The 20,971-nt window shown below is 34.1% G+C and overlaps 1 protein-coding gene across 6 annotated transcripts in view; it reads right to left on the bottom strand.

Moving 5' to 3' along the window:
- LOC118281452 (eukaryotic translation initiation factor 4 gamma 3) overlaps nt 1-19,822 on the bottom strand; it is a 46,744-nt gene extending 26,922 nt beyond the window's left edge. For 3 of the 6 annotated variants that reach the window (XM_035602050.2, XM_035602105.2, XM_035602344.2), the window contains exons 1-3: nt 1,996-2,413; nt 1,380-1,543; nt 881-990 (exon numbers count right to left, since the gene is read on the bottom strand). In XM_035602050.2, the coding sequence (XP_035457943.1) occupies nt 881-990; nt 1,380-1,543; nt 1,996-2,398 (677 nt within the window). In that variant the 5' untranslated portion in view covers nt 2,399-2,413. Of the gene's footprint in view, nt 1-880; nt 991-1,379; nt 1,544-1,640; nt 1,667-1,995; nt 2,414-14,250; nt 14,802-19,509 lie in introns of those variants that run through there. The other 3 variants (XM_035602266.2, XM_050704463.1, XM_035602185.2) reach the window with 3 other exon arrangements.
- Between the last annotated feature and the right edge of the window lie 1,149 nt (nt 19,823-20,971).

The raw sequence follows: 20,971 nt of genomic DNA, 5'->3' as shown, positions 1-20,971 counted from the left end.
TGCTTCTAGCAGCGAGCTTTAATGGCTTGGGATTTATTATTTTGGTTTTAGCGATCTAAAGAATTTAAACTGTTTGATAGTGTTTATTACGGAAGTGGAATTCTTTTGGGTATTTTTCATAGAAGCAAAATCGTAAGAAAGTCACGTTTTGTATGATTTTCGTAAGAAAGTCATACAAAATGAATTAAATAAGAACAAATTGTCTAACGTAACCTAAATATTTACTCTGCTCTAACGTAACCTACATAATTATGATTTGCATCTTAAGTTGAGATTGTAGACCGAAATGGTCGCGTTATCCTCGCGTTATGGGCGATAGTTAGTTAGTGCCTGAGGAGGGTCGTTCTCTCACACGCTCTGTACCCATAGTGAAATCAGTCAGAAATTATTAATATTAGAGTGCGATGTAGGAAGACGGTTGATTATGGATCTTCCAAAAGTCATTGAAATCTAAACAGATTTTTTTGTTATATCTGTTTTATAGTTATTTCATATTTATGATCGCCTTTCATATAGGTTACGAATTTTAATACTAATATTTCATTTTATCAGCATCTCTCTAATTCAGAACGGACCATGTGACCAGTACATAAACACCTATTTTTGTTAATAGTATAACTTACTGTATTACAATAGAAATAGACAAAGGTTATTAGCGATTAATATAATTATTGACGGCGTTGGTCCTTCTAGTATCAATATCTCGATGAACTTGTGGAAAGGTATAGCATACCTGTCATAAATATATTACAAATAAAATAAATCAACGAATATACCAAAAATACTTATAAGTTATAAATATGACTCGTTTAATATGCAATTCAACTTGTCGTAACAACTTCATTTGTATCGGAGTAAAATACAGTAAAAACATAAGTACCTTGGATGGGTGTTGGGCCTCGTGCCATGTTGCGCTGTTCTATACGGGTAGTTGGCAAACGACGGTCGAGTCGGCGTTGTTTGATTCTGTGAAACGTAACTATGGCCAGCCTGAAAATAAATTTAAAGAAAAGTTACAAGAAATATTTATGTGAACCACATGCATAAATAAAGAATCGGTATAACGGAACTAGCTAAGCATTCACCCACTGTAAGGTCAGAGGTAGTTAGATTGCTCTCCCAACGTAACGCGATCAAGAGACGCACGTTACGCCAATTGATCTCCGTAAAGTGTAGTGTAGGCACACATTTGAATTCTACATAATCTGTTGACAGTCAATGCACTCCACTGTCAGGGGATCGTCTGTTAAATGAATTAAACTGCATCTTTGACAATAAATTTCCTGTTTGTAACACCGCTGTTGATTGTGATGTACCAAAATAACAAATTCCGGGCCATCCGGGTCTAAGTAGTTAATAAAAGGATAGCAATTATTTACCATGGTTGTTTTAGACATGTCCTGCTGTGGTGCCGGCGGTGCCGATGGCTGCGGTGTTGGCTGGACTCTCAGCGAAGCCTGCGCCGAGGGCTGCGCGCCACCGGATGAGCTCGGCATATAACCGGCTCCGGCGGCGCCTGATGGGTGGTAACATTCCACCGGTCCTGTAAATATAATATTCGTTTAAAATTAAACAGTTAATAATTAATTATTTTTTTTTAAGTTTCGGTATTTTATTGTTCCTTCTTCTATCTAACTCACTGTGTGGTGTTGACGCCCGTGGATAACTGTACAGCGCTAAGGAATTATTGTAATTGCTTCTGACTTATTTTGTAACTCAATTTAAAAATGAATTAAAGGGCCTGTTATCCCTACATATAATATGCGAAAGACTGAATCTTATTTAAAAAATGCACCTAGTGAAGTAAAAAAAAATTATGATCGCCAACGAAACAATAGCTCAATAGCTCATAAAATAGATCGATACTAGAGATTAACTAAACAATAAAATTTCGTCTAGAAATGGAAAAAGTGCTTGAAACAAATATTAAAGTTAAAATTCCGGATTAAAAACAGAACTATTTTATAAGTACAAGGGTTGTTAGTATTCACTTACTGGTTTGAGTTAACAGTCGGTAATGATGCGAAGGCAGCATGCAATTAGAGTTGGAATACCGAGAAGACGATTGTTCATGTTTGTTAGAGTTAGAGTTAGTATGCTGCGGTACAAACTGCAGTGAAACATTGTTCAAGGGTTGCAAATTGATTTGATTCGCATTGATGTGCTGTGCCACTGCCGATTGTGGCATATTCAATGATGTTTGTAAACTTTGCGCCACATCAATCGCACTCTGTTGTGACTGATTTCCATGGTTAACACACGCATGTGACAATGTATTTAGAGAACTATTTGTTCCTCTTAGTGCAACCATTTTAATTTCATGATATAAATCTTTTAGAAATTGAATAAGCCAAATGTTGAACCATTCCCAAAACAATGGAGACACAATCATCGGCATAAGGCAATCTATACTTAATTAAAGTACCATGTCGTAATACGCCGACACGAGGTGTCAGTTCGATGTATTAATGCATGTAAGACAACCGCGTTCTGTCGGTGTTGTTATGATAACTTATAAATTACGCCAGCTTTTGCCACAACAATATTAATCACTGCACCAATTTCGAGGAATTTTTATTAGTTATATAGGCACAACGCATATTAAAATATTATTCAATGCAGTCCGCATTCACAATTTAAATAGTAATTTAATGCAGCATAGAGAAAATCGATAAGCAAACGGCGCGCTACATGCTACATCGCTTTACACTAGCACTTAAATATGCGTCAACGTGACACTTTCATGTTAAATTCTATGATTTTCACGTAATTTGTATAATCGAAAATATGATTTAACTTATTTAAACGTCTTTACTAATATGTGTAGTATTCAATGTCGCAAAATCGTCTGATGCGATATGCCACCAATGAACATTTTTATTAAGTGTATCACGAAACAGCGAAAGAAAGAGACAGTCTCTACATCCACTGCTAAAAATTTTGGGGCGTTCCCTAGCGCCCCTAGTTACCCCCGTAATATGTACTGTGTCAAGTTAGCGACAAAATGGATCAGACGACGTCCATTGCAGCTCATATTAATAGCGCGACGACGGCCCGCGCGTTTGTAAAAGGTCTACAGCAGTAATGGACTACAAACTAAAATATCGTATATATTTCTGCTTGTGTGTGAAAGAGACGTCACAGTCGTGTAGGGGAGTGATTGTATTTTAGGGTGGCAGGGTTGCTACTCCAAAAATGTTCGAACTAGTGAGGTGCTTTCGAGAATCGCCAAACATCTAAAGCGAGTAATCTTTGAAAAGTCGAATGCTAGTCTAATATTAAGATTGTGTAGTAAGATGTAGTTTAAGGTGTGATCTTAGTAAGAACTTAGAATAGTATTTTTAGTAAGTGATATAATTAATACAAAGCAATCGATTATTTATTGCTTTCCAGAAATAATTTTAAGCCAATTTAGTAGCTAGGTGTCCTACCCTAAGTACATACTTACCGACGACGTACACATACCTTACCTCTATTGAAGATTTAGGTGATTCTGCCTTACTCTGTATGGTTATGTTTTGCACGACTTATCTATGTGTAGTTATTTGTCAGAGTCTGCCTCCAACAAATACCTAGATGTAGTTAAATGAAAACATGATGAGAGTGACGGTAATGGTGAACGATGAAAAACGTAATCTATCTAGGATCTAGGACGTATTTAATAGAATCATGGAATAATTAAACATGCACTAATTATGAAACTTTGGTAAATACTATACTACCCTGTTGCCAACGTTTGAAACTTTGCAACACTTTGTAACCACTTAGCCAATCCGCATAACCATTCGACTGTCATACATTTTTGTAACTAACTTTCTTTATGAAATAGGGGGAAAACGAGCAATATCCCATTTCAATCGTGAGAAGTATAAAATTTTCGATTTAGGAATTCATGATAGTATTATGGTATATACCTGGGATAATGCACGTTGTAAAGCAAGTGGGTTTCAACACTATATTTAGGGGCCACTTGTATCTACCGAAAAGTGGGGTTAGAAATCGACCTACTCTACTAATAATTTCCATGCGAATCCTTATAGAAATTGATGATACAAACTATAAGACGTTTCTCGTTTTATTTCCAGACCTACACTTTGGTATCAGAAATATCTCACAATACTTATGCAACACAGTTACTAAGGGATCGATGCCTAATGTCAGATCAGAATCAGAACAGTGCCTTTTACAGTAAATTTTGACGATACATAATGAATAATGTGACAATTTATTTAAGTGTGGTTGTAAGAGACGTTTATTTTTCACATATTTTTGGTGATAAGAGAATAAAGGATGTCTTTTTTAAGGGGGTAAAATCATCTAATGACTTCTCCCGCCCCGTTCCTACTACTGCCTTTCGAGCCGGAGCCTTGATAACCTGTTAGGTCGTCCACAGCTCCGGGTCGGACATCAGTCCAACTGGGACCTATATGTGGTGGTCTGATGGCTCTTGGAGGTGAGCGCAGAACAGGACTCGCTGTGAGCTACCCGTGCTAGCCGTTTGCAGACTCGTTCTTATGGTGGCCGAAAATCATCTCGCATTCGTGCCTGGAGTGTTTCTCGAGACGGCTGAGGCGTGAGAACGTAATTAGATCACGCGCCCCCTCTACTCCTTATCTAGCGTGAATGCTTCGTAGAAGGAGGAGACGGCATCCCAATCTCCATCGTTCGGCATAATGGGCCGGGCGCGAGGGGTCGCCGTCACCGATCACATCCCTGAGGACACGTCGTATACTGTGTCCTCCGGATGGTCCTCGTTGTGACGACCCGAGCGTTTCGCTCCAGCGACGTGTCACTGATATAGCGATGAGGCTATTTATACCCCGAAGTTGCAGGGCGTAAGCCCTCTTGTATAAGGGGTAGTGCGATAACTCCTGATATCTTTCACGGCCATCTCCTTTTGCGACATATATAATATACTCTTAATAGGCGAAATTCGGTCAATATTTCAAACGATAATATTAATAGTACTAGAATGAAATTCATTAAAAAGGAAGAGAATCCAAAGGTCAGGACAATAGAAAGCGAAAAAATATTAGGTACCTTCTACATTTTTTACAGTTTGTAAGGTACTATATGATAATTAGGGTTGAAATGGATGAGCACTAAAACAAATGCTATTTTACAAACAAATTAAACTTGATTTCGCATTTCACAAATCGCCAGGCTGATTTTGCGGATATGAAAATGAAAATTGTTCACAATACTCGTCGAGGGAAACGCTATCATACTAATATAGTGACTTGTCATTAAAGCATAATTTTGCAGGGGTTTGTAGCACAAGTAATTTTGTCTAAGAAACTATAAGTGGATATTAATATAGTTATTGAAATATGTATTTGTAAAACATATTTTACTTCGCGCTATGTATTTTGAAACAGTCCTGTAGGTATCTCAAAATAAATTATCAACATTAAACTGTTAATCAGTCAATCAATTTCATATGATTAATAAAAGTGCCCATACTTTACCTAAATCGTGAAATCTTAAGGGAATGATGAAAATTCGTTTACTATTTCGCTACCTAGCTGCATTGTGTCTAGGGAAATCTGCGTCATCTAGATTTAATTCTTGAAATGCACAAGGCCTCTTATCGATACTTTTGTGTTAAAGAATCATAATGGCATTGTTTCTAAAATAACATTATAATTGTATGATTATGTAGATTTTGTAAGTCAGCATGATTTCGCAAGTCATTTTTCTAAGAACCACCTACTTCTTAGTCTCTATAGCAATAATTTTGGAAATGAGTACAACAACCCAGAGCAAATGGGGATGGATTAGCCACACATTCCGAAGGGATTCCGTCCTTATACACGAGCAAGCCTTTGGACCAAAGGTAGGTATTGCTAAAGGATCTGGAATGGAAACCATAGCCGTTCTCGGTAAACCAAACGTCGTACCATACTGGCAGAAATTACGGGTACCCATCGGTGTGACGTGAAGCGAGACGATAGGGTAAGCTCAAGACCGGTCGAGATTGAACACGTTGCAAACCACACTGTACTACGTACTTAGTTACCATAATTTTGTTAGATATATAGCACTATTCTATACTGAACTATTAGTGACAATATTTAGGACAGTCCCCAACGACACATTTCATGTTAACTATTGAATATTACTATAATAATGAGTGAAAAGAAATTAGAAAAGTATTTCATTTAACTTTTTAAGTTTTTACCGACTTCAAAAAAGGATGAGGTTAAACGACTTCTAACCTATCAGTGGGTGGATCTGGATAACCTATTAGTACTAATAATAGTAAATTTTTATGTTTCTACCCTTCGTTTTGTTTTTAGTTTTTGATTTTTTTGAAGTCGGTATTTTATACGCATTTTTTTTATAATCTAACAATGATATAATTTGTACACAAGAATCATGATTTTTCAATACTGCTAGTCATATACCAGTCGTATTTTAATGGTTTCAACTCAGTTATACCTAATCAGCTCTGACATTTCTTCCCAGGATGTATAAAAATACAATAGTATTTCTTTACAGTTTTCGAGTCTCTGAAGACTGTGACGGTATATTGTTTTACTTACCTGCTGTAAGAATTCAACTCGCCGCTGGGGCTAGTAAATAAAAAATATACCGCATTTGACTTAGCTGTTGCCAATGTTTCAGCTGTTAAGGAATTCATCACAAGAATACTACTTATTTTTAAAATAATGGCATTATTATGATGTTCCTTTAAGTCTTTCAAACCAAATAAATATTCTCCAATAATAATTTTGTGTTTTAAAATTACAATTTTGAAAATAAAAATAAATTCAAATTAATGGGGAGTTGTATAACCGTGCCAATTGTGCCCTAATTGATGCCAAAATCTAACTACTAGAAAAAAAATTAAAAGTGATGTTGATTAAAAAACGCAGAATGGCGTAATTTAATAAGTGTATTGCAAAATTCATCACATTACAATCCCAATGTTGTGCAAAGAAATCGCATTGTTCGATAACACAAGCATCTTTCATTGTATACATTTTAATAATGATTGTTTTAAGTATAATACAATTTTAATACATTGTATAATGGACTATGACTACATAATATCTTGTTAAAGTAACAAAATTTAAATTTCTTACTTAGCCAAACTTAAATTCCATAAATCCCTAAGAGTAAAATCTTATCATTATTGAACAGCATAAATTTTATTTTAACACATAGCTGTTATACATATTCTAGTAGTTAGTAGACATTTATAAATGGCTTCTTTATTTGGCACGTAACTTTATCGGTGTACATTTTTATCTAATTTGAACAAATTCTAACAAATTAATACAAACATGAATATGTATAAAATACATCTGAATATAACGAGTTATTATTATCTACTAATAACTATACAGATGCAACCAAAATTGATGTCTAATACACTATTAAGAAAAATGAATGTAGCGTCCTGAACATTTATTACTGTGTAAGTCGAGTATTTTTGTAATTAAAAAAAAACGTAAGAAGTTCATTTGTTAATTTCAAGACTTTAATCTTTAAAGTAAAAAATATCCAGGACCTATTTACACATTGTAAATTGTAATATTATTTTACTAGATACACCAACATTATTTTCAATGCATATGAATTTCAAAGAGTGGTATCTTAAAAGTTCAGCTTAAAAAACTATTTCTAAAAATGTTATATACTAAGACTTAATAATGAATAATATAATTAATGACGCTTGGATACATTATTTGATATACAATACACAATACATTTGCATGGAATTCTAACTAAACAGTAAAAATATCACAATCAACAGGCTTGGCCGTGTAATGAAACAAACATTACTTTATAATATTAATTAGGGAAATATCTGCAGCAGTTATACAATACAGTTGATATTTACAATACATATTATATAACTCAGCTATTTACTCCTTTTGACAGTTAATATTTATTAAATGTTAAATATCTTGTCGACCCAAGACTCCTTGCTTACGCTTGCACCAATTTCATCAACAAGAGTTGTCAGTGATAATAACCAGATATTGACGAGACAGAACTATTATAGGTAGTCAATGTTGGTTCTTATTTATTAAAATTGAATCTTATTATAATACACCTCTACAATATAATATAGTTGTAGTACAAAGTGTAAAGATATTTGGGTAAGGCATTGTGAATTAATTTCTTATGACTGTAGACAATATTTTGATAAATGTTTAGAGATAAGTCAATACGAAACCTATTTTGTATCTAAAGTCGCTGTCAGTATAAAATAGGTCGGTCCTGCGCTGTGGATCCGGACAGCAGTCCACCATTATTGACCTATGAATCGGACCCCGTTCAGATACAACCAGGGATTTACTTCTTATAGATAGAGAAAATTATTTTTACATAATACTAACAATTTACAATAATTATTAGTAACACCGTCACGTTTAGAATTAAGACGTTTTAATAGTGCCAATTCGCCAGAACAGCAGTCTATTGATACGACTATTAATGCAAAAGAGAGACTTTTCACAAGTTTAGATTAAGCAAATCTATTTCTTGTTAGAAATTTTATCAATTTGTTTACAAATTTTACTCAGTGTTGGTTGTATTTACTTGATGAAAATGTATAAAAATGCATGTTTACTTTACGTACGTTGGTAGGTAGGTGTAGGTACGGTACGTTTACGTCAAAAACTAAAAAAACAAATCTTTATCCCAATTTCTTATCAATCTTAATTACAATGAAATAAAAAATTCAGAAGAATCTTCCAACAGAAAGGATTATTTATGGATATGTTATTTATTTAAGGAGTATTACCCATTGTATACCAAAGGAACACAATGTATACGGCATTTTTTTTTATTTGGCAAATTATATTAGACGAGAGATATCCCTATGATGTTTGACTCTCATTAATTTACAAAAAGTATTCCGCCATGCGCATGTAGTATTTTGCGTTAGCTGGAATTGTTTAAAATAAAAATACTTTGTAGAGAACTAAGTAGGTACTTTGTAGCTACAGTCAGTGGTACCATGCCACAATGATAAGAGAAAAGAGAGCGGTTGTGAATAAAAAAAAATAAAAAATAATAAACAAACAAACGCCAGCAAGTACAAACAGTCTAAGCTCTTTTAGTATTTTGCATTCCATATAAAATATCGTAGGCGGTATTCAGCTAAAGGAAAATATAAATAAGCGAATAGTGAAACATCTGCACGTTATCGAGTTTTTATCATAAGGAAATCTCTCGTATTTGCTGCTGTTTGGAATGTGATAAACGGTACTAATTTTATGAGCTCGCAAATGCAATTTTAGAGCGTCCGTAGAAAGCTATCAATATAATACTAATCAATAAGTAAGAAAATGAACTAAAAGGGCATCTGCCAAAAATGTTCGAAACCTGACGCAAGAAGAAAAGTACCTATCTAAGACTTTAGGAATGTGGCATCTCTTATTACCATCTCGCATTTGGTGGTTAACATTTTAGATGAAGTAATTTTGATTTTGTGCTGAATTATTATTTTTTTCCCTAAGAGGAACTGGGCTGAACATGTCTGCCGCATGTCGGACGGTGGGCAAAACTCACTACTGAGTGGAGTCCTGTGGCCAGTGAGTGGAGTGGAGCGGCTGGCCCAGAAGGAAGGCCTTTGTCCTGCAGTGGGACGACCATGGCTGACAATAAATAATATTTTTTTTTGTTGCTTATTTTAATGTTTTTTAGGGGATCGATAAACAAATACATTTCCACTGCGTCGGTTTGGAGTCCCTTTTCTTGGAGATTTGACATACGTCTTTTGGTAATAACTTGTTACTAAAACGATATGGTTGATATTAAAATAAGATGCACTATTATTTCGTAACAGCTATTATTCAATCAATGAAATCAAGGTATTTGCTACCTCACTTCAATATGAAGTTATCTACATCTATAATTAATGTTCTAATCAGCTAACTATGGACGCCCTTATCGAATCATTTCGTAGACGCGCATCAGCACTCTAAGATAGTATAAATAAACAAGCTTTCCGTTTTTGGTGCCCAATATTTGATGTGCATTTCTACAGCTACATACTTTAAATAAAGCATGTTGAATAGTGTTACGACCAGTATCTACTAAAATGTACGTATATAAATATAATATGCATTAAAAAAAGGAAAAACATAAGCGATACTACATACTAATCGAACAATTACATAGTTTTAATAATGTTTGAAAATGATAAAGTAATTAAGTTAACCTATTTAAGCCATTATGTAATTGTTTTCGTGATTAAATCAACTATTAGACTTTTCGTAGCTATAAACAATAAAAATAATAACTAAAAATTCAGCCAAATAAGAACTAGAAAAATCGTCTTAATTACAGAATAAAGTAATATAACGTTAAGTAATTGTAACTTTCTAGTATACAATGGCTAAGCTTTACTAAATACCCATGCAGGTTTTTTTGCCGACCGGGAATTGTCAATGGCAACGGTACTGTAACGTATTTTGGGGACTACCTGCGTCCGGTCGCTGCAGCGTTATTGTACGTTAAACTACCTACCGTAGCGATATGCATCGTGGAACCAAGCTTTTGAAAAAGTAATTGCCTATTTCCGATTCTATGCGGAATGCAGCGGTCTAAAGCAGCAACAAAGTGCTTCTTAAAAGCAAGCCCATTGTTCGTTACCGATGTCAAAAGTTGTTTGACATCGAGTTTTAATAAAAAAATATAATTAACATGTTTTATTGCCTATTCAATTTTATAATTGGATGTAGGTAAACTCAGTGTCACGTGCTACATGCATCAGTGGTGCCAAAAATACGTATTCCAAGTAAACAAAGCATGCAACATGAAACTAAGGTTATAGTATTAAATGTAAAAAATACCACGTGGATGCCAGTTGCTCATGATATGGCTATTACACAAACAGACACAATTAACCGACCACTTACATTTTTCGTTGCCTTGTTTATTTACTTAGTTATTACTTACTTATTGTTCATTTCGAACAGTCTTTTTTACCAATATTATCCACTATCTTTTGGGATTTAGTCATTAATTATTTTCTGTTCTGTTTTATTAGTTATTGAGTATGGCGTATTTAGAGTTCCTAGAATTATTTAATTGTTTTTAATCATGAAAATAGCGGCAGCTAATATTAGAATTCTGGATTGATTAAAGCCGACAGACTGGGATACTTAGTATTTCTGAAAAGTACAATGAGTAGTACTTAGCATTTCATACGGTATGCTATCTGTATCCTATGGTGGAAATGGGTTTACTACTTTGTTGCTAGCGACACATGGAAATCGCATCTACAGCGTTTTTGAAACTTAATCGAGTTTTAATGTGAGAAACTTATGAATGGCTGTCCATAAAACTACGAAAAAAAAGTAGCTTTAGGGTTTTACATCCCCAGTTCGTCTCCAATAAATACTTCGAGTACACTGTAAAACTAAAGTTAACTTTACTAGAGAAATCATGGACTATAGAGAAAAAGATCCTATTGTTATTAGCTGAGAGCACAATAGCGTCAACAGGTTTAGATAAATGTTAACATGTTTCCAGGTGCAATTTATCAGATTATTATAGATCTCAACAGTGAGATACTGAAGAGGGAATGATTTTGCGAAAAAAATAAGTGTCGTGAAGAACGTACGGATTTCTCCAACAATTCGTTAAAAAGTCAAAGGGATAATATTATACCTATTAAATCAACAGCAACAAAAAACAGGGTACACGGTTAATTGTGCCTGGGGCAGCAGTTATTGTGACGTTAGTTATTCCACTCATTAGCCCTTTAAAAGTGTGACTGGCACACTACTGGATTCTGAAAACAAAAAAGAACAAGTTCTGCATTTTTGATAACACAACAGAACATCATGCCTTTCATTTTCCAAAGGTCAAAGCTGAGTATAAGATGAACACCTGTATATCACAAATACATTTTCTTCTGTGATTGATTTAGATAATTTATAAATGACCTTCACTTACATATTATCCTGACTCCTGACCCAGAACAACAATTTGTGGGACATACAAAATATTGTTTTGTGTGGCAAATCCGCGACATGTAGGTTGCAGTCGATCTGCCAGACACTGCGCCTTATGAGCAGTTTATTGCATCCGTTATAAGTCCCATGTAATTTACGACAAACCAACTGATTTACATCAGGTTCTTGCATCCACTCGAAAAGTTAATCATTTCTGATAACAGAAACAATAACAATATGAATGAACTTTATACCAAAAAAAAATTACTTGTCAATGGACAACACATGTCAAGAAATAGAGAACTTTAAGAGTATAACTAAAACATTCATGTATTTCTTTTCATCTCTGATTTCTTTTATAAACACATATCAACTCATACAAACATGCTGGTTAAAAAACCCTACTTCTGGGCCAGGAGTACAAAAATTAAATTAAAAAGTAGAATTTCAGACATTTTCAATCAATCCCTGCAAATACTTCATATCTTTAACAATTAACAATAACAATTTACCAAATTCAGTACATTAAAAAATATAAAGTAGAATGGTAACTATTAATAACAATGAAGCCAAAATGAAGCAAAATAAAGTACATCAACCATCATTATAATAAAAGGGAAAATATTGTTAATGTAAAAGTTTATGTTTCTTACTCAATCATGTCAAAACATATGAAACGAACAGGACGAAATTTCGAATAGAGGTAGATAAATTCTTCTATTCATAATCTCAAATAACACATAGGCTTTATCCCACTGAAATGGGGTGAAGTCACTGGCAGAAGCTAGTAAAATTATTTTGAAACTACTTTATTTCTTTTCAAAACTATAAAAATGAGTCCTCATTCCACCTATCTGCCTTGTCAATATGTTATAAATTTAAGAATTATCAACTTGACTTATAGACTGCTTAATGACCATAATACATGTTACCTATAACAAATAGATCTTGGGATCACTTAGTAACAAAAATGATTGGGACAGTAACAATAAGGTAGGCACTAGCAGTCAGTATCTCTAATGTACTGTTTTGGATTAAGATTGGTTATAAATTTTGGCAGAGATGTTGTGGCAATAATAATAACAGAAAATCTAACTTGTGAATATAATGTAGGGCCTAATGTCAATTGTGACCTAATTATGAGGAAGTAAGGGAGCCATAGAAGTATTATAAAAAGTAACCTTATATAATATTTAAGATAAGGCACAACAAGCAATACATAATAGCAAATGAAAAGATAAAACCTAAATGAAAGAAAAATTATGCACAACATTTACCAAAACAAAAATGCTTATTAAAACCTCCAATAATACATAGCATAAAATTAACAACTAAATACATTTAGTTTTGTTACATTAATTACTTACGTTTTATAAACATTTTTGTGTTGAAAATGTTACCTCCACCGCAATTTTGAAAACTATGGATGCCAGATAATGAATAGGATAGTTCAGGTGTTATTTTTGTTAATAGTGAAATGATTCTTGCTTCGCAAATTTGAATTAACTGTAAATATATAAAGTATTAAAACAAGTTATAAATTTTATTGAAGAACAAAAAAACAAAACAAGCTGCTGATTGGTAAGTCATGAAAGTATCACAAATACTTGTATTTACAAACATCATAAACTGAGAATTAAATTGTGATTATATGTTTACAAATATCAACATTATCAACACACTTTCAGTTGAATTACAGAATCCAGTTTTTGTATATTCTTGGAGAAGAAAAATCTTAACTTCCAAATGAAGAAAGCAGTTCAAATCTCCATTCAACAGCTTTATTTTGTAACCATTATAAACATGAGCAAAGTGACTACTTTAAACAAGTTTTAGAACACAGAAAGTAGTCTCACTTCGCATAAAGATAAATAAATACATTCGCTTTGCTACAAATTAGTTATGAAAGAGGTTTAAAAGTTACTTTTCAAAAAGTTAAACAAATTTTGAACTGCAGCTGACTTGTAATCTTCACTTACATGTGACTCTATTGTCCACTGATGTTTTAAGAATATGCATGTAAAGAATAAAAAATAATTATAACACAATTGCTCAAGTGTCACAAACAATGGTTACTACAAGTCATGTTGCAGCAAAACAAATAAAGCTTGCCTGAATGCAATATAAACTACCTGTAAGTTGTTTCTTCTCTAGATTGGACATGACTGCTGCCACAACAATATTCAACTCACAGGAAATTTACATGGGTGGCAATAATAACAACATTTGTAATTATTCGCAATTGCGGCTCTTCTGACTGCTGAAGTGGCATTTATTACGTAAATAAAATGATACAAACTTTATTAAACACGTTTTAAAAAAAGGATACGATCCGGGTCCTCGCTGACTCGGCGCCAACGGCACCTGATTCCCGTTGCTACTCATATTCTTGGCAGCATAGGTATCGGGACACGTACACCACTCAAGGTGGCACGTAAAATCGCCCTAACCGATTGTAGGACACATCCGGCACATAGGTAGAGTATTATAGACGTCAGTTGACAAGTCACACGTTTTAATTTATACCCTTTGAAACTAACGTTTCTTGAATATACATTGTACACCACTTGTAAAATCACAAAATGTTCCTGGTTAATGCTATTGGCATCACTAGGATAGATAGAGCCCCAGTCACTAAACAAACGACAGTACAAAATGGCGGATGTTAACCAATAAACAAACGTGACTGTCACTGATGTACTAAAAAATATTGCTAATCACTTAATTTCAGCGTTGGTACCGAATTTTAATTCGTTTAAATAAAGATAAAAAATGTAAAAATATTTCTTTTCAATATGAATATTAACACGTATTTTTTTAAATCTTGAAAACTGTCATCCGATCGTTCACGTCTACTCACGTCACGCATGCAATATTTCGTTAGCATGTCATTTTTTTTCAATCTAGTGATGACAATAACTAGGCATCAACATAGCATAGTGTTGGACAAATGTACAAATGATATATTTAGTAGATTAATTGGTCACGAGACTTGCAAAAATATCTACAAACTTATTTCACAAGAGTAGGACATCAGTATTTACACCTTTTTATTATAATTATTTAATAAGATAATTATTTAATCTACATAATAATATATTTTTTTATGTACTTATAATTAAAGAATGTTACTAAAGAGCATGCATTTTTTTTCTTACGACCATAAATCACTTTAGTATAGTTGATAAATACATTGATTGGTGATTGGGAAAGTTACCTATTATTAACTATAAATAATTTGTAAGTATAAGAAAAAATTTTATTTATTTCACGCACAAGGGCGTATAATTGAAATTACAGATGGCAGCACTTCCTGCTTCTTTAGGCCAGGTTGAAGCTTATTTCACACGATCGTATAAGTTTAACCAAATTCTACGAGATTGTAAAAAAAATAGGAAAGATATTATGTACGGTACTGATATTATTTTTCTTTCTAAAGTATTTAACTAAATAACGGTTAGAAGCATACTCGCAGGTCGTGGCGCATCGCCTCACGTGCGTCGCCAAATGCTTGCATTCGATTGGTTACCACAGCGCCACGACACGCCATGGTATTATATTTCTGCTTTAATACTTCCTAACTCGAGCAACAGTTGGAGGAGTCATATGCGATTACAATGTCCCCGTACGATTTAAGTACCGACCTACGTTTAGCACGTAGGTACTTAGGCACTTACGTATGTATACTTATTATTATCAGCAGTCACCTGTGTTGTGACATTTTTTCTGTCCTTGCCTTTTAAGTTATACTAATTAGCAGAAGATAGTTGGCTGTCAGCGACTTCGCCCGTGTTTCTGTGCGAGACAAAGTAGCCTATGTTATTCCAGATTTTATTCTACCAATGTTCCAAACGTGCCGATTCGTTCAACTATTTTGACGTGATCATTTTTTTGGAACGTCTATGAAATCTCCATCTTAGGAGGTTGGGGCAGTACTGGGTAATCAGTACGAGATACATTATTTCGCGTTACGGATTGAATAAATGTGGATTTTTCATTAGCACTAGCAAACGCGGTATGGGCCCATTGTCCACATAGCTGACAGGCGGTGTGATTGTTTATTGTAAGTAGGTAATTGTTTTGCTTATTTGCATGTTTCAGTTTAGTTTCTACAGACTAATTACTGCCCCTCAATCTTTTCTTTTATGTTGAAACGATTTATTGTATCTAAAACTAAATAGAATCATTGATAAATGAACAGATAATTTCAAAACAAACAAGAATACCTATCCCAACGTGGCCCATGGATATTCTATCGTAGATTTTTAATAGTGAACAAAAAAAGTATACGAACTGTATCGTTAGCATGAGCGATTCTGTTTAAACTAGATCAACAAGTACATATCTAATGTTGCTAGGAAAACATTAGAAAACTATGTTGTATATAATTGTATCTAAACATTCATATTTTTTACTAGCAACCCGCCCCGGCTTCGCACGGGTGCAATGCTCATATTAAAATAAATACACTACAGAAAAGCTGTGAACGTTGTATATAAAACATAGCGGCCCGCTCTGGCTTGGCACGGATATAACATAATAATTATAGGCTATGTCACGCACTGAAAAAAAATATTAAAATCGATCCAGTAGTTTTGATTTACTGGCCGTAGCCGAGCCCATGGCCCGCACGCGTTAAATTTGAGTAAAACAACTCCCATTTCTCTATACCTACCATGAAGAGATATTATATAGTTACTTATTATTTATTTATTTATCTTACTTGTTTATTATATTTTTAAATATTTAATTAGAAAAAAAAAACATTTAAAAATATAAAAAGCAGTAGCCCACCAGTAACGATAGAAATCCAAGTTACCGTAGATCAGGGCTCAAGAGAGAGGAATTTCCGGACAAAACGCGCCGTGTCTAGAAGTACTACTTTCTGCATCAGGCTCTTGGCTCAACCATCTAACGTTAGCCTAGTCAGGTGTTGGTCGAGGCTTTTGGCTATGAGGCCATTGGCAGATACGACTATCGGCACAATGATTGCTGAATCTACATCCCACAAGTCGACAACCTCATGAGCTAAATGAACTAAATCAAGATATATACTGGCTTTATCTTTTTTAGCTTTCACGAGTTTCTCGTCCCTCGAACCCTTCAGCAAAGTGCTTAGAGGATTCAGCGCTAAGCAAAACCACAATGGACTCAAACTAGTCACCTGTAATCACCCTGGAATATACCACGCTCTATCCTAATGGGTTCATCGTTCTCACAAATTTGTTGACATCCTGGACAGCGACGAACTGTTCTCCAATGTCTCATACATGACACCAGGAAGGCACGCAGAGCTGTATCAACTTTGTACAGCTCCAGTACCTTAATGAGCCATGTATCTATGTGCCACGGAGTCGTAGGCCTTCTTATAATCTATCCAGCATGTGGACAAATTCTTGTGAGATCTACGAACCTATTGGCAAATGGACATGTCAATGAGGAGAAGCTCCTTAGTACCACACCCATTCCTACTATTATTACCTGTACTAATATTATAAAGAGGTTTGATTTTTTTGTTTGTTTGAAGCGAATAGGCTCCGAAACTACTGGACCGATTTAAAAAATGTTTTACCATTGGCAAGCTACACTATTCCCGAGTAACATAAGCTACAATTTATTAAAAAAAAATTTGGGATACTCACTATAACTTGAATAATCTAACCCAAGGTGTAAAAAACTAAACAAAAAACTTCCTTCAATCGCGTGCGCTGCGAAAACTATTAACGATTTAACAAAGTGACAAAGTGACCTAAAATTTTTCAGGACACATCACTATCTATAAAAATGTCGCGACAGCCTGTCTCTGTCTCTTAAGTATAGTTATTTCACAATAAGTGTCCTTTTATTAAAAAAATATATATATTTAAATACCATCGCTAGAAAAGGCCCTTTATTCGTACCTGGCTATTGATCCTAATCAAAATAAATAAATAAGTATTTAAGACTTCTTCAATAGGTACCTTCTTATCACCTTTTAAATGATTCGATTCGGATATTTCATTCAAATGATATCACGAGTTTAAATACTTAATAGGAAAAACTTCGCTCGGCGAAGTGGTACGGGAAAGCAAAAGTAAACATAAACAATTTACTTATATAAAAAAAAAATAAGAAAAAATATTCACTAAAAGAAATATTATCTTACATTTTTGTTTGCAATTAATGTTTTTTTTCATGTAATGGGATATCAACCGGCGATTATCCCTGTATGCACTATGGAAGTACACCAAAGGACAATCACCGGTTGATGCAGGATTATTGTGCAATATGGAAAAAGCTAATGGACTGGTAAATATGATAACTATGGAATACTATGGCCCCTGCCCCTGACCAATATTGAAACACAGGCAGGGGGTGACTAGCAAACTCAATTAATGGGCCCCCGGAAACGGCCGCTAGCATGTAGCGACAAAGGGGCAACATTCGTACATACAACATACCTACATACGAGGAAGGAGAGGCATCCTACGGGCCATGGTTATTAGAGCAATCCCGGAAGTACGGTCAAGACCCCTACCTGCTTCTTACTGGGATATATGCTTCCTCCGAGTGGAGTTAAAGGCAGCTCCACTCTCGCGAATCTCCACTCAATCCAACCGATTAAGGCAAGAATGAGGTAGGAGAGGCCACTCCGGTTAGTCGCAGGTACTAACCGGAGTTAAAAAATAGGGCCTCTCCCAGGAGTCAGGTCCGTCGGGTCGCCTTGCAGACATATTTTCTTTTATTATAATATTTTATCATTAAGTATGCCCGTCGTCAGCCTGTGCGAAGCCGGGATGGGCTGCTAGTTGATTAATTGAATTTACTTAGATACCTACATGACATCTCATTAATTTGTTTCTTATACATTAATATAAATTTCTTTAAAAAAATACATAACTATATAAGATATGTTTAGTAGTAAGTGTTACTCTGAAGTGTTATTTTAGATTATTTGTTGCTTAATTTAGTCTAAGGTTAAAAAAATGTCAATACACTATTGCATTAGGTAGGTGTTCCTGTAATGATAGTAGTATTTTGTAGTAATAAATAAATATCGGTAATAATTTAAAGTTGTTTAATGGAATAATATGAACAAAATACATAGCTATTTTGAAAATCACAAACCGTTCAAGCTTTTAAAACAAAAAGTAGTATTTTTATGTACTTTACTCAAAAATTTAAGATTGTATGTTATCCATAGAATCATAAATATCCGCCTAATCAATGCATACACATAGGTCATAAAAATTAATTACCTGTAACCCATATTGAGAACTGTTTCTTTAAGTATGTATGTAGGTATATGATACCTAAGTACCTAGTTATAGCTTCGTCAACTTATACGTCATAGGTATGTAAAGTATGTAATGTACCTATATAATTTTTATGTGTTTAGGTGTTTATCACTTTCTGTACGGTAAAGATGGCTAAAGATACTCAATTTAGAACCAATTTCTTTCGACTCATGGTGGTATTTTAAAGAATCATGGAGGGATAAACTGAAATCTCTCCTTGTATCGCTAAAAAATAACAATGTTAACAATTCATGATTCGAATTAATGAATATTAGTAAGATTAATGAAAAATAAAATTGTATAAGACTTACCTTTTTGCCAGAGAGACACCATTGCCGGGATTATCGTCGGGTCATACGTGGGACAGTACAGCAAATATTCAGATAACAATTGATTCTGTACGATATCTTCATTATACGAGTCGTTAGAGACTGAGAGACTGGACAAACTAAATGAGAGATCAACATCAACTTGCGGGCTAGGACTCTGCCTACTAAAGTCTGAATAAAAGGCTAACGTGGGACTCGACACTGAACTTTGCACAGGACTGTAACCCGAATCATCGTTTCCCGTTTCGAAGTTTGAATTGGTGTAAAACGATTTATCCATATTTAATAATTAAGTAAATAAAATTTTAAACAGAAATGTTAATAAATTTTGGTCAAATCTTTCAAAACCACTACAGTCACTGACTGATCCAACACTAAAGAAAATAAAAGGTAGACGAATGAAAGATGTTTTACAAAATGTATGCTCAAAAATTATGTTCCGAATGAAAAGTAACACAAATCAACCCAATTAAGGTATTCAGAAATTAACTAGTACCGCCATAATCACTAAGAAATTATGGTATCAATCTTATTTGTAAGTAATTTATTTTTCATTTCTTAATAATGATTAAATATTTCATTACTGTAAATCCATTTTTATATTAAAGCTAATATATAAGTACATATAAAGAAATATCCCACAAAAATTACTCGTAATATTTTGAATCGGACTCAAATAACAAACTAATCGCCATCTATTATCATATCACAGCACTAAGTAGATATTTAAGCACATACTGAAGAAACAATATTAATCAATAGGTATCTGTTTATGTACCTGCATAAGTAATTTATTTATCTTTGACACTCTTTGATTGCCAAATTATTTAGATATACAATTAATTTTAAATGTAACTAGGTAGGTACCTACCTAAAGCAAATTAAAATTACAACGTATCATCTATTTTTTACGAACTATCCTAGGTGAATATTTTATAAAATATTTGTATCATCTACAGTTAGGAATGTCATACCCGACATGGCGGTAGGTATCCAAATCGGATAGGCTATATAATTTGTGGTATCTCAAACGAAACATCGCCGGTGTTTACAACAAGAGCATTGCTGGCTATTTGGGGGTTTGGAATTTAGTGATGGTTGGGGAATCGGGGATTTAGAAGATTGGGAAGGTAATTGGGTCTCTGGTAAACTCACTCACACAACGAAACAACGCAAACGTTGTTCCACGTCGGTTTTCTGTGAGACCGTAGTACCTATCACCCCGGTCTATTCATTTATGCCGAAGCATGGCTTTCCTATACTTACTTAAATATAGTTCTCTACTATTAGTTCTACTAGTTACCACACTTAATTATAGACCGCCAAATGACATGATCCTGGCTTACCTATCTGTAATCTGTAGTAAGTAGATACTCTTTCGCTTTATCAGCAATCTCTTCATTGTCCATCTATGCTGGTCGATAAAACAAAACTCAATAAAACA

Source organism: Spodoptera frugiperda, chromosome 25 (genome assembly GCF_023101765.2).
Source record: "Spodoptera frugiperda isolate SF20-4 chromosome 25, AGI-APGP_CSIRO_Sfru_2.0, whole genome shotgun sequence".
Lineage (NCBI taxonomy): Eukaryota > Metazoa > Arthropoda > Insecta > Lepidoptera > Noctuidae > Spodoptera > Spodoptera frugiperda.
This window is presented reverse-complemented; position numbering and strand designations above follow the sequence as displayed.